The sequence below is a fragment of the Carassius carassius genome, chromosome 44 (assembly GCF_963082965.1).
Source record: "Carassius carassius chromosome 44, fCarCar2.1, whole genome shotgun sequence".
NCBI classification, from domain to species: domain Eukaryota; kingdom Metazoa; phylum Chordata; class Actinopteri; order Cypriniformes; family Cyprinidae; genus Carassius; species Carassius carassius.
In genome coordinates this window covers 26,066,468-26,080,223 of record NC_081798.1, presented here as the reverse complement: position 1 = coordinate 26,080,223, position 13,756 = coordinate 26,066,468, and the positions used below count along the sequence as shown (strand labels likewise).

Genomic DNA, 13,756 nt, shown 5'->3' with positions numbered 1-13,756 from the left:
CATGAAGAGAACGCGTCATTGTTGCCTAGCAACGGCAGACGCCTCAGGAGCACTTCTGCCCGAGCGCTTTGGAAAGAAGGAGAAAGCGGCACGCCTAGTGTTTTCCATGCGTTTTTAGGCGCGATATGTGAATGGCCCCTTATTCATTCATTAATTATTTTTTGCTTGCATACATCTTCAAATATGCCGTGGAGAATCACAGAAAGTTACCAAGTTAGGTTTTATTGTGAACTTTTTTTTTTGTTTTTTTTTTGCGAAATTCGAATATCATTTTTATTTATCGAATAATTACAGCAGAACGAATATTCGAATGTTCGACTATCCATGCACACCCCTAATATATATTCAATAATGTAATGTAATGTGATATAATATTATTCTACTGTAGTAGATAAGAAACAAATTAAATCAGAGAGTTGCATTTATATGTCTGTAAAATATATATGGAATGACAAAAACAGATCATTCTGTAAGCTGGCTTGTTATTTTTGTTAAAGTCCACATGTCATACTAACTAGAAACCCTGTTCAACATTTTATTTTCTGGTACCTGAATGGCGAAAGTGCCCAGAACAATGGAGCAGAAGATAGGATTTCTGAAAATGCCATCAAACACATTCCTCTCTCCATGGATCTTGCGTGCGTTGATCTCGTTGAAGAGCTGCATCATGACGAAGGTGTTGAAGATGATGGTGTAGTGCTCAGATGGAGGAGAATGCAGCGGTGCGTGCCTGCCACTGTCGATGTCAAAGATCTGCTCGCCTGGATCACAAACACAGCGTATGACAGGACTGAAGATCCTACATGCTTTGGTAACACTTTATGTATAATGCATTATAAAAGTAGTTCTCTTACGAGAGTCTTAGCTAAGACGCTACGGGAAAAGTCTCTTTTCACGAAATACTGAAGCAAAAAATTATCCTTAATTTTGTATTTTTGTAAAGCGCATTTGCAGCAGTACACAGCCATAGGCGAGACGGCTCGTTCGCTCATTGGCTTGTTCTGCGGCAACTGCACAGCCTATCGAGCGCGGGCTGATGCAACATCAGACCAATAAGGGCGCTTCGCGCCCTTCTTGCCACTTCCCGCCGAAACGGGTGTGGCCCAACCTATAAAAGGAGCTCGAAAAGGCTGACTCAACTGATTTTTCATCTCTTCAGCGAAGCTCACGCATCGCTGGATCACGGAGGAAGCAAGCGCCGTCTGAGAAAGCACATCAGCAGGACGAGCCATTCTGAAGCTGCTGGCATCGCCGCCTTCCATTGCCGTTCCTGCTGCGCTATCCGGCGCCTATATCCTTTCAATCCTGTTATATACAAGCTGTTCTTTATGTGTGTGTGTGTGTTCGCCCTGCGACACACACTCGTAAAAGAGCTCGCGTCTTTTTTAAGATGCCTTCCTGCGGCTCGTCAGAGCCCCACTCAGCGAGGGAGACCGGTACGTCATCTGTGTCTCCTGCCTGGGTGAAGATCATGCAGCGCTCGCTCGCTGACGGCGGATGCCCCCACTGCGAGCTGTTGCCATGGTGACTCTGAGGACTCGCCTGGCCTTTTTCTCTGAGCCTGCATTCTCCGCTGCGCTGAGGCGCCGTAAAAGCATCGCTTCCAGCGGATTCCGGAACCGTCTTCAGCTCAACCGAGCTCGCCGGTTCGCCCTGCTTCACCGGCCCCCCCTGCATCGCTTCCCGGTGGGCAGCGCCCGCTGTTTGCCAGCGCGTCGTCCGAGGAAGTCGATCTCAGGGCCGCGTCGGGGGAAGAGGACACGCGCTCTCTGCTAGCTTCGGGCAGTGAGGGCTGGGCGAGCTCCGAGGATCTCGCGCCTTCTGCTCAGAAGCCCAGCAGACGAGCTGACATCGAGAAGGAGCCGGGGCGAATGATCGTGTTGGCCGCGATGAGTCTCGGCCGCGAGTGGTTTGCACCAGCGCCCCCCCCTCTCGTTCCCGGCTGGATGGTATTTCCCTTTCGGATGAGCGTACTTCTCAAAGCCCGCCTCATTTCTTCCTGAGCTTCACGAAGAGGTGGCGAAGGCTTGGAACGCTCCATATTCAGCACGAACTCGTTCGTCTGTCTCACTAGCATTCTCCACACTGATGATGCTAAAAACAGGAACTACCACTCACTTCCGCCGGTGGAACAGGCGATAGCGACGCACCTTTGTCCGCCCTCTGCTGGACGGCGGCAAAAGCGGTGTTGCCATCTAAAGCCTCCTGTGTGACGCTGCGTCGGCGCTACTAACGATGGCTGCTTCATCGAAGCGCAGGTGTACGAGTTCCGCTGTGGCCGAGCTCTCACCCAAGCGCCCCGCTTTTTCAGTTCCAGGAATTGTGACTGTCTCAGCGTTTTCTGCAATGCGCAAGCCTGCACAGTTGCCCGCTTGCCTGCACACAAAAGCCGTTATCACAACAGCTTCAGCAACGCAGCTCGAGACCCCCGTTCTCGCTCTACTGGCCGTCGCCCCGCGCCGCGGGGACCGCGGCAGAGGATTACGGTGAGGCCGGGAGCCCCGAAGCCATCCTGGGAAAGCCATCTACGCATGCTGCATGACGCTGCGTCGGCACTACACACGATGGCTGCTTCATCGAAGCGCCAGTGTACGAGTTCCGCTGCGGCCGGGCTCTCACCTAAGCGCGCCGCTGTTTCAGTTTCCAGAGATTGTGACTATTTCAGCGTTGTTTGCAATGCGCAAGCCTGTACGGTTGCCCGCTTGCCTGCACACGAAAACCGTTATCACGGCTACCCAGATATTTCCCGAAAAAGGTGTAATTTCTGGTGTCCCGGCCACGGCCGATGGTGCTATAAATGTAGTGACGATGCCCACTGCTCAGTGCCCATCTCCGCATATAAGCACAGCCCTTCACACAGGGCTCGCGCCTATAAAAGCGACTCAAGTCGATCACGCGCACTACATAGTAGACGTGCCCACTCCTCAGTGCCCACAATCACTATGTCACACGCGTCATGTGGTTTCTGTAAAAACGAAACCCGTGCACGTTCGTCCGGCCACGGCCGATGGTGCTATAAATGTAGTGACGATGCCCACTCCTCAGTGCCCATCTCCACATGTAAGCACAGCCCTGCACACAGGGCCTGCGCCCATAATGTCGACTCAAGTCGGTCGCGCACACTGCATAGTAAACGTGCCCACCCCTCAGTGCCCACAATTACTATGTCACACGCGTCATGTGGTTTCTGTAAAAACGAAACCCGTGCATGCTCGTCCGGCCACGGCCGATGGTGCTATTAATGCAGTGACGATGCCCACTACCCAGTGCCCATCTCCACATATAAGCACAGCCCTGCACACAGGGCTAGCGCACATAAGATCGACACAGATCGGTCGAGCGCGCCGCATAGTAAACGTGCCCACTTCCCAGTGCCCACATACACTATGTCACATACGGCGCGGGGCTTCTGTAAAAACGAGGCCCGTGCACGTACATTCTGCACAGGCAGACAGCGAGTTTAAAGTGGTAAAAGTGCACACATGCAGCCCACGGTTACTCGCAGATATATCGAGTCCCACGGGACCCGCTCAGCCTCCCTCCAGTCGGTTAAGCGCCGGAACGGGGTCGAGGAAGAGCGATCTGCCCGCTGTGATCAGCGCGCTCCCCGCCTCAGATGCGCAGCACACTCGAGCGCCGCCGTTGCCCAGTCAACAGAGCGCGTTTCGCATCCAGCCCTTAGCCATTCATGCAAATGCATGGTCAGTGCTTCCAGGGGTTTCGGATTGGGTGCTAGGCATTATAAAGAGAGGCTACACGCTACAGTTTTCTCGACGCCCACCGTGCTTTTCAGCGCGCGTCGAAACTACGGTCAAAACAGAAGTAGCACACATACTTCGGGCCGAAATATCAAAACTGTTGAGCAAAGGGGCTGTAGAGCCTGTGTCTCAAAGCGAGGGGGGGCTGTACAGCAGATACTTTCTGGTGCCCAAGAGAGACGGGGGTCTCCGGCCCATACTGGATCTAAGACAGCTGAACAGGCATTGATGAAACGCAGTTTCAAAATGCTCACGACCAGGAAGCTCCTCGCGCAGATTCGCAGAGGGGACTGGTTCATGTCAATAGATCTGAAGGACGCGTATTTTCAAATACAGATAGCGTCAAACCACAGGCGATATTTGAGATTCGCCTTCGAGGGCCAGGCATACCAGTTTGCAGTCCTGCCATTCGGCTTGTCCGTAGCTCCTCGTACGTTTACGAGGTGCATGGATGCAGCGCTCGCTCCTCTTAGACTCAGAGGCACACGAGTGCTGAATTATTTGGACGACTGGCTGGTTCTGGCCCGATCATGAGCTGAGCTCATGGACCACAGAGCCGTTTTACTCGATCACCTCGAGAAGCTCGGCCTCAGTGTCAATTGGGTGAAGAGTTCGCTGAACCCCAGTCAGACGATCCTGTTTCTGGGTATAGTTCTGAACTCGTGTTCCATGACGGCGCGGCTGTCACCACAGCGCGCGATGGGCATTCAGCGTGCAGCGAGTTCTTTCCGCTGTGGCGCGACTGTGTCGCTCAAACACTGTCAAAAGATGCTGGGTCTCATGGCCTCAGCATCTCCGGTTCTGCGGCTGGGCCTGCTCCGCATGCGCCCCCTGCAGTTCTGGCTGAAGGCTCGGGTGCCGCGCAGAGCGTGGGCGTCTGGCCGGCTGCATTTCAAGGTCGATCAGAGCTGTGTTGCGGCTCTAGCACCTTGGACAGCGAACGGCTGGTACCGATCAGGTGTAAGCCTGGGGACTTCCCCGATTGTGAAAATGGTGTCGACGGACGCCTCCACTTCGGGATGGGGAGCGCTGCTCGAAGGCAGACCGTCCTTTGGCCTATGGTCAGAATGGGAAAAGCTCCATCATATCAACTGCCTGGAAATGCTGGCAGTGGAGAACGCGCTGACGCGCTTTTGTCCCCATATCAAGGATCACCACGTCATAGTCCGTTCGGACAACATGTCCGTGGTGTCCTACATAAATTGCCAGGTCGGTCTCGGGTCCCGAAACCTGTGCAGGCTGACGGAACGCCTCCTGATTTGGGCTCAGCGCAACGTGTGCTCGCTGAGAGCAGTGCATGTGCCTGGACTGCAGAATCTGGGTCCAGACAGGCTGTCCAGAGGCAATGTTCCTACGGGCGAATGGTCTCTACACCCGCAAACAGTCCGGCTGTTGTGGCAGAGATTTGGCATGGCGGAGGTGGACCTCTTTGCGTCCCACGAAGACGCTCACTGCCCCGCGTTCTTTTCCAAGAACGAAAGCGCGCTGTCACGGAGATGGCCGTGCTGCCCGCTTTATGCGTTCCCTCCCGTCTCCCTCCTTCCGCAGGTGATAGAACGGGTGAGAGAAACGAGATGTTCAATACTGCTTGTAGCACCTCTTTGGAAGAACCAACCATGGTTCCCAGATTTGATGCATTTAGCAGATGTCGCCCCGTGGCCGGTACCATTGAGGAGAGACCTCCTCTCGCAGGCCAGGGGCTCGATTTGGCACCCTCAACCGGAGTTGTGGTCCCTCTATGTATGGGCACTCAATGGTTACCCGCTGATCTCGCAGTGAGAGTGCTAAATACCATCACTCAGGCTAGAGCTCCGTCGACACGACGTCTGTATGCCTCGAAGTGGTCGGTGTTCTCCAGCTGGTGCACAGCTCGAGGTTATTCACCCCTTAGTTGTGAGGTGACGGAGGTCCTCTCCTTCCTTCAGGAGCTGTTGGATAAGGGTAGAGCCCCATCCACGCTCAAAGTTTATGTGGCTGCCATCGCGGCGTTTTCTGAAACGGCGTCCGGTCAGTCAATAGGAAGGAATGATTTAGTCATCCGGTTCCTCAGAGGAGCTAGGAGGCTGAATCCTCCCAGACCTCCGTCAGTCCCTATGTGGGACCTCGCGGCGGTTTTGGAGGCCTTGAAAGGTCCCCCTTTCAAGCCTATCCAATCGATTAGCCTTCAGCATCTGTCGTTCAAGACAGTATTCTTGTTGGCTCTCGCTTCTGTGAAGTGTGTGGGTGATTTGCACGCGCTCTCGGTGAGCCAGTCGTGCTTGGAGTTTGGGCCCAATGACTCAAGAGTCATACTCAAACCTAGGCACGGTTATGTGCCGAAATCCCTCAACACACCGTTTCGGGCTCAGGTTATTGCCCTGTCTGCCCTGCCGGTGTCAGGGGAGGATGGAGACTCGAGTCTTCTTTGCCCTGTCAGGGTTTTAAGAGCTTATGTGTCTCGCTCTGCTGCCTTTCGGCAGACGGAGCAGCTATTTGTCTCGTTCGGTGGGCGTTCCAAGGGAATGGCTGTTTCGAGACAGACTCTATCCAGATGGATAGTTGACGCCATAGCGTTAGCTTACGCTTCCAGGGGCCTTCAGTGCCCGTTGGGCGTCAGAGCACACTCCACAAGAGGCATCGCCTCGTCGTGGGCGTGGTCTACTGGGATCTCCTTGCAGGATATATGTATGGCGGCAGGTTGGGCCTCGCCGTCTACATTTATCAGGTTCTATAACCTGGAGGTTCCCGCCTTGCAAGCAAGGCTGCTGTCGGTATAGGCGAATCAGGGCCCTGAGGGGAATTCTGAGTTCACGAGCGCTATGCGCTGCCGACTGTTATATGGGCAGTATTGCGTAAGACCCGCATTGCCACATTGGTCAGGCCTTGCCTCGGCTGTGTGACGTCATATTGCCGCATCTACGGATGCTGCTAGATATGGGACGGAGGGCTTTTTCCCTTTTCTGTCCTGGACTCTCTGTGAGTCCCTCAGGTGACTGTGCACTGTAAATCCTGGGCGTTGCTTCAGGTTTATTGGTGTGTGATCCCTGCGCGCACGGCGTTTTACATTGGGTTCCCGTAGCGTCTTAGCTAAGACGCAGTACGAGAGAGCTCTCGTAAGAGAACGTACTCGGTTACTAAACGTAACCTCGGTTCTCTCTAGAAGAGCGAACGAGTACTGCGTTCTCTGCCGTGCGCACGATTCACTCTGGTTCGCTTCGGCGATGAAATAAATCAGGTGAGTCAGCCTTTTCGAGCTCCTTTTATAGGTTGGGCCACACCCGTTTCGGCGGGAAGTGGCAAGAAGGGCGCGAAGCGCCCTTATTGGTCTGATGTTGCATCAGCCCGCGCTCGATAGGCTGTGCAGTTGCCGCAGAACAAGCCAATGAGCGAACGAGCCGTCTCGCCTATGGCTGTGTACTGCTGCAAATGCGCTTTACAAAAATACAAAATTAAGGATAATTTTTTGCTTCAGTATTTCGTGAAAAGAGACTTTTCCCGTAGCGTCTTAGACGCAGTACTCGTTCGCTCTTCTAGAGAGAACCGAGGTTACGTTTAGTAACCGAGTACGTTTTAATGTACTGTAAGTAAAGTGTTACCGATGTTTCTTCAACTATTTGTGTAAAATTGTAAAAAAAAAACTAGGCATAAAAGCAAAAACGTATTTGCTTAGCCTGCATCACAGATCTACAGTTTAAGGTAACTCACCCACAAACAGCAGTGTGAAGATGATGATGAGTTGGTAGACGCCATGGCCCAGGATGTTCTTAGTCATGGTGCTGGAGATCAGGGGTTTGTTTCGGCCATAGGGTTTCCTCATCAACAGGGACTCAGTGGGAGGTTCGGTGGCCAGAGCCAGAGATGCAAACGTGTCCATGATCAGGTTTACCCACAACATCTGCACAGCTTTCAGAGGAGAATCCTGGAAGAACAAACAGTTCCTCATCACAACTCATGAGACCAATAAAACATAATGAACTGAGCTAGCATGGTCCTTGTGTATCAAACTATTGGTAAGAAGACCCTGAAAGTCATTAACTCTCATTCATCTAACACACTCTGCATGTTCATTCCTCATGTTGGTAACTTCAGCCAGTCTAGCCTCTTTCTCTCAGAAGTGCTGCATCATTTATTAGGTCAGAGATCCTCTAGGAAATGAAACAATTCTATTTTGGATCACAGGGATGAAGTCTTTGGCCTTGGCCTAGTAATCTAATATGGATTCTCTGCCATTTCCACATGTCTCTGCGTAGTCTAATTTGAGACTTCATAGCAGGTCGGATCTGTCATCTCATAAAAGACATCTACATTTACATTTAGTCACTAAGCAGATGATTTTATCCAAAGCAACTTAAAACAAGGAATTAAATCAAATTAAAGAACAATAATATGTGCTGTGACAAGTCTTGGTTAGCCTAACACAATACGCAAGGATATATATAAATATAATGATTATAAAAAGAATAGAGAATGCTAGTGTAAGATGGTAATTTTTTATAATTAAAAAAAGTGAAATACACATTGAATAGAGAGCGAAAGTGTAAGAGGGTCAGGTGTTTTATATATAAATACTGTATACATACACAGACAGACACACATACGACACACAAGACATCTCGTTTATGGTAGCAGTGGTTTTAAATTAGTAATCAGTTTTGTGTATTTCATGAAGAAAATGTGAGTAGTCTTTACAAAACTAACAAAGATACAATGCTTGAGTGTTGTATGGTTGCCAGGGCGTTATTATGAGGTTGCTAAGGTGTTCTGATCCCACCCTTAAGTCTCTGTGATCTTCTGGTCTCTAGATATGGCTCAGGTCCCTCCTTTTAATATAACTCTATGGGATCTTTCACCTGTTTTGTAGGGAAGTCGTGGCCTAATGGTTAGAGAGTCGGACTCCCAATCGAAAGGTTGTGAGTTCGAGTCCCGGGCCGGCAGGAATTGTGGGTGGGGGGAGTGCATGTACAGTTCTCTCTCCACCTTCAATACCACGACTTAGGTGCCCTTGAGCAAGGCATCGAACCCCCAACTGCTCCCCGGGCGCCGCAGCATAAATGGCTGCCCACTGCTCCGGGTGTGTGTGTGTGTGTGTTCACTGCTCTGTGTGTGTGCACTTCGGATGGGTTAAATGCAGAGCACAAATTCTGAGTATGGGTCACCATACTTGGCTGAATGTCACTTCACTTTCACTGTTTTATCATCTGTCAGGTAAACAAGTGAGATGCTTTGATAGATTATTCATGCAGGGTGAGTTATAACTACAGTTCAAAAGTTCAGAGTCAGTATGTTTTTGATTGAACGGCTGCATTTATTTGATCAAAAATACAGTAATAGTGTGAAATAGTATTAGAATGTAAATCAGCTGTTTTCTATGTGAATATCTGCTAAACTTTCATCTATTCCTGTGATGCTCCGCTGTATTTTCAGCATCATTCCTCCAGTCTTCAGTGTCACATGATCTTCAGAAATCATGAAAATATGATGATTTACTGTTCGAGATTACACATATTTTAGCAGAATATGTGATACAAGATTCTTTGAACAGAATAATATATTTTATAATAAATTAAACACTGAAACATTTTGTAACATCTTTACTGTCACTTTCGATAAAATGTAATGCATCCTTGAAAAAAACACACATTTAACTGACCCCAAATGTTTGAATGTTAACACATGCTGAAGTTTATTACTCAAGTTTAAAAGCCTGCTCAAATCACTCATGACAGGTTTGAGCAATAATAATACTGATGCTTGCTTTAGCAGTGAATGCTCATTTAGTGTGAGCACCTGTGTGTGGACACAGAAGCACAAACCTGTGTGATACAGGCTCCAGTAAAGGCAACGATCACAGCCACCACGTTAACGGTCAGCTGGAACTGAAGGAACTTCGAGATGCTGTCGTAGACGTTGCGTCCCCACATCACGGCCTTCACGATGCTGGAGAAGTTATCATCCGTCAGGATGATGTCAGACGCCTCTTTGGCCACATCTGTCCCTGCGATTCCCTGTCAAGACATTTCACATCAATTCTCTGCTTCAAATTGCATCAAGTTCCAAAAATCTCCATAAAATCTAAATCATTTATTCATTCGGCATATGCAGAACCATATATGTTATGCATTACTAAAATTAAAAAGGTCATATTTTTAGAGTAACATAAGAAAAAAAGAAATTATATTTTGCATGAAGAAATCATTATAGGATTGTTGACATTATTTGAATGACATATAAGCACATTCACTTTCTGTTTGAATTTAAGCAGACCCTCATGTGGACAGTGAGTGATGGTCAAATCTTGTTGGTCTCGGAGTAAAGCGTTTGTGTTTTTTAAAGACTAGCCTGAGGGACTGTTCTGCTTTAAGACACATCTGACAGTAAAATCATGGTAAATACCACAGAGAGGAAACCGCCCGCAGGCAGCTCGTGTCAGTTTGTTGAGCAGGAACACAAGAATATGTTCTCCTCTGACATGGCTGAACTTATGAAAATAGAAATAGCGGGGCGGTGCTGACACAAGCTGTTTTTTTTTGCCTCATGCAAGTCAAGTGACAGATGTCAAAAACAGGAGTAAGAGGCACCGGCTCACACTAGGGGGCGCTCTGGGCCTGTGTTTGCGCCGCATGAGGTGGAGTGATTGTGCTGAAATGAGGACAGCCTGTGTCTGAACAGCTCAAAGACTGGAATCACGATGCGGTTCGATCGGTGCTCACCATGGCAAAGCCCACATCTGCCTTCTTGAGGGCCGGTCCGTCGTTGGTCCCATCACCAGTTACAGCAACCACCTGCCGCTGGTCCCCCATAGTGCTGTCAATAATACCTGAGAGACAAGTCACACATTACTGAGTCATTCTGCAATCGCTGCCTTTTTCATTTACTGTGCATAGAAGAACATTTCTACAAGATCTGCAAGAGACATTTTATCAGACGACGAACTGCTGAACTGTCTTTCTCAAATTGCATTATGCAATATGAAGAGTTATATACCATATAATTACAATTAGTAATACTTAATTATATGTGCAAGCTTTTCAATATAGTATAAGTAGCATTTTCAAGTAGCATAAGAATTGAATAAGCAAGAAATTAAGTTTAAATGTATATACTCAAGCTTGCAAATTACTTAACAGTGCACTTCATCAAAATGTTGTGGACACAAATGCTTCTCCTTTACAGGAATGACTCATTCCTCAACACTTATAATGAGCAGCCATATGTTGCCAGCATTAAATCTATGTGATAAAAACATCAGGGACAATCAAGCGATAACTAATGAAATACACTAGTGATGTAATTACAGCGCAACATTTGCTAACAGCACGTAAATTATCCTGTAACTCCAGCCATGATGTTCAGTCTTATGTACCACAGATCTGATCCCAGAGTGCTTTACTTACACGCGCTGCTGCTGTGTGTAAATGGACAGGAACTCAAATATGTCCAGCAGATTGTTCATCTAAAAATGTCGGTCCCTGTTCATCAGCTATTTGTAATAGTTTCAGATAACAATCTCCATTAAAATGTGGTTATATATTTATAATATACTGAAAAAAAATGGTGGTGAAGCAATTATATAGTATTTCTTGTAAAATAAAAAAAAACATTGTCTAGATAGGTCCCTTCACAACTTCTAAGTGAATACGTGAATAAAGCAGTGCTTGTGAAGTGATGTCTTTACGTTTCTGACACTGGTTTGGTGTTCCCTCACCTTTGACCAGCGTGTGTTTGTCCGTCGGTGAGGATCTGGCAAGCACTCGCAGTTTAGGCCACACTTTATCAATGCGCTCCTGCTCAACCTGCCAGAGACGTGAGACAGACATCCATCCATCATGACAAAGACACTCATTACAGGTGCCAAAAAGTGGCTATACACCCATCTGATGGAATCCATAAGACAGCCACCACTATATAACATGAAAAAATTGAATCCACCTCTAAGATATCTTTCTTGTTGTAATGAGTGTAAACATTCATCAGAAAAGATGTCGCATTTACCGTATTTTCCGGACTATAAGTCACACTTTTTTTCATAGTTTGGCTGGTCCTGCGACTTATAGTCTGGTGCGACTTATTTGTCAAAATTAATTTGACATGAACCTAGAGAAATGAACCAAGAGAAATAAACCAAGAGAAAACATTACCGTCTCCAGCCGCCAGATGGCGCTCTATGCTGCTCTGTGCTCCTGTAGTCTACTACACTGAAGACATAGAGCGCCCTCTGGCGGCTGTAGACGGTAAGGTTTTCTCTTGGTTCTTGGTTCTAAATAAATGCGACTTATAGTCCAGTGCGACTTATAGTCCGAAAAATACAGTACATATAAATGATTTGACTGTGCATTAAATCACACAGCGTCCATCATTCACATGCGGGGTGTTTGTTAGAATGGCCAGCTTTCAAATCTGTTCAATTATTGTCTACATCAATAATGGCGGTGCAATGTAATGTAAACACGACATCATAAAATAGCCCCATAAATGATCAGAGCACAGACAGCTACAGTATATGAAGCAGTGCTTTGGACAATCATCTCAGATTGTCATCTCATAACGTAAAAATCATGTGTGCAGAAAATCTGAATTCCTGAGGCCGTAAAAGCAGAATTGTGCAGCTCATCGATGTACGTCTGTGAAAAAAGCACTGATTTACAGATAGTTACAGAACTCATAAAACTTAGACATGTTATCAAAATAATGTAGAAGACAGACACATTTCAAACCAGCAGAGAAAACTGATTTTAAGCAATACAGGAGCGAGAACTTCCAGTCTCTAGACGATGACAGATACTTTGACATTTTTCCTAGTTATAATCATTGTGGCGCATCTCTCATATCCTCCCACCAAACAATTCAACAGAGGCAATCTCCTAAATATCTGCTTTGTTTTTCCTTTATATTTCATGTAAACTTAAATTTAAAATCTTAAAAATGTGTTTATTTTGAGGTCAACACAAGACTTCCAAGTGTGTGTGTGTGTGTGTGTGTGTGTGTGTGTGATCTTTTCCCTTAATGCTGTGACTTGCACAAGATTGTACTGTACTATAGTGAGTAAAATTAATAGGACCTTGTATACCAAGAAATACCAAAAAACCCTTATAGCAGTGATTTCTTTTTCATGAAAGCCAACAGCAACAAATGGAAACAAACGGTGAGATTTCAGCGCTGGTGAAACAGACTTGAAGAGCACAAGAGCTGCTGTCTTGATCTGTATCACTTTCTCAGTGACGCATGACGAGCAGCTGTCAGGAGACATCTATTGACTAATGAAGTTTAATTCATAGCTCCTAACTTATTAAAACAGCCTATGTGACAATGAGTCAACTCTAGTTTGCTATGCAGTAGCCAGGGGCTTTATCTAAAGTAGAATGTGTACAACTCATGTGTGATGTGACACTGTCATTCTCTTCTAGAAAAACAGGAAAAACACTGCTGACTCATCCTGCACTACACAGATGTCTGTTCATCTCCCAGAAATACCAGCTGCCACCAGATACTGTGGATGCATTCAATCATGCTTCATAACCAGCATAATTAAAGCATACTGGTTTCATATGGAAATATAGTACTGTTCAAAAGTTTGGGGTCAGAAAGATTATTATTATTATAAAGAAATTTACAGAATGCACTAAATAAAGAAAGCTCAAAACAACAGCAAAATGATCCTTGTCAAATGAATGCTGTTCTTTTGAACTTTCTGTTCATCTGTGAATCCTGGAAAATAAAATGTATCAGTTTCCAGAAATATTGTGCAGCACAACTGTGTTCAACATTGATAATAATCAGAAATGTTTCTTGAGCAGTAAATCATCATATTAGAATGATTTCTGAAGGATCATGTGACACGGAAGACTGGAGGAATGATGCTGAAAATTAATTTGACTATTTCTGTCATGACATCTCCCGGAGAGTTTCGAAGAGTAATGTACATGACATGGTTAATGTGTTGGTGTGGTTGGAATAGATCTGATCAACGAATACATCCACAGTCACGCCGCTGTATGTAGGAAATACTGCTACTGCAGTAA

The 13,756-nt window shown here is 46.9% G+C and overlaps 1 protein-coding gene across 9 annotated transcripts in view; it reads right to left on the bottom strand.

Moving 5' to 3' along the window:
* atp2b2 (ATPase plasma membrane Ca2+ transporting 2) overlaps nt 1–13,756 on the bottom strand; it is a 166,515-nt gene that overhangs the window by 22,291 nt on the left and 130,468 nt on the right. For all 9 annotated transcript variants that reach the window (XM_059538272.1, XM_059538270.1, XM_059538268.1 and 6 more), the window contains 5 exons: nt 11,443–11,530; nt 10,448–10,554; nt 9,551–9,742; nt 7,443–7,656; nt 550–761 (listed from right to left, as the gene is read on the bottom strand). In XM_059538272.1, the coding sequence (XP_059394255.1) occupies nt 550–761; nt 7,443–7,656; nt 9,551–9,742; nt 10,448–10,554; nt 11,443–11,530 (813 nt within the window). The remainder of the gene's footprint in view (nt 1–549; nt 762–7,442; nt 7,657–9,550; nt 9,743–10,447; nt 10,555–11,442; nt 11,531–13,756) is intronic.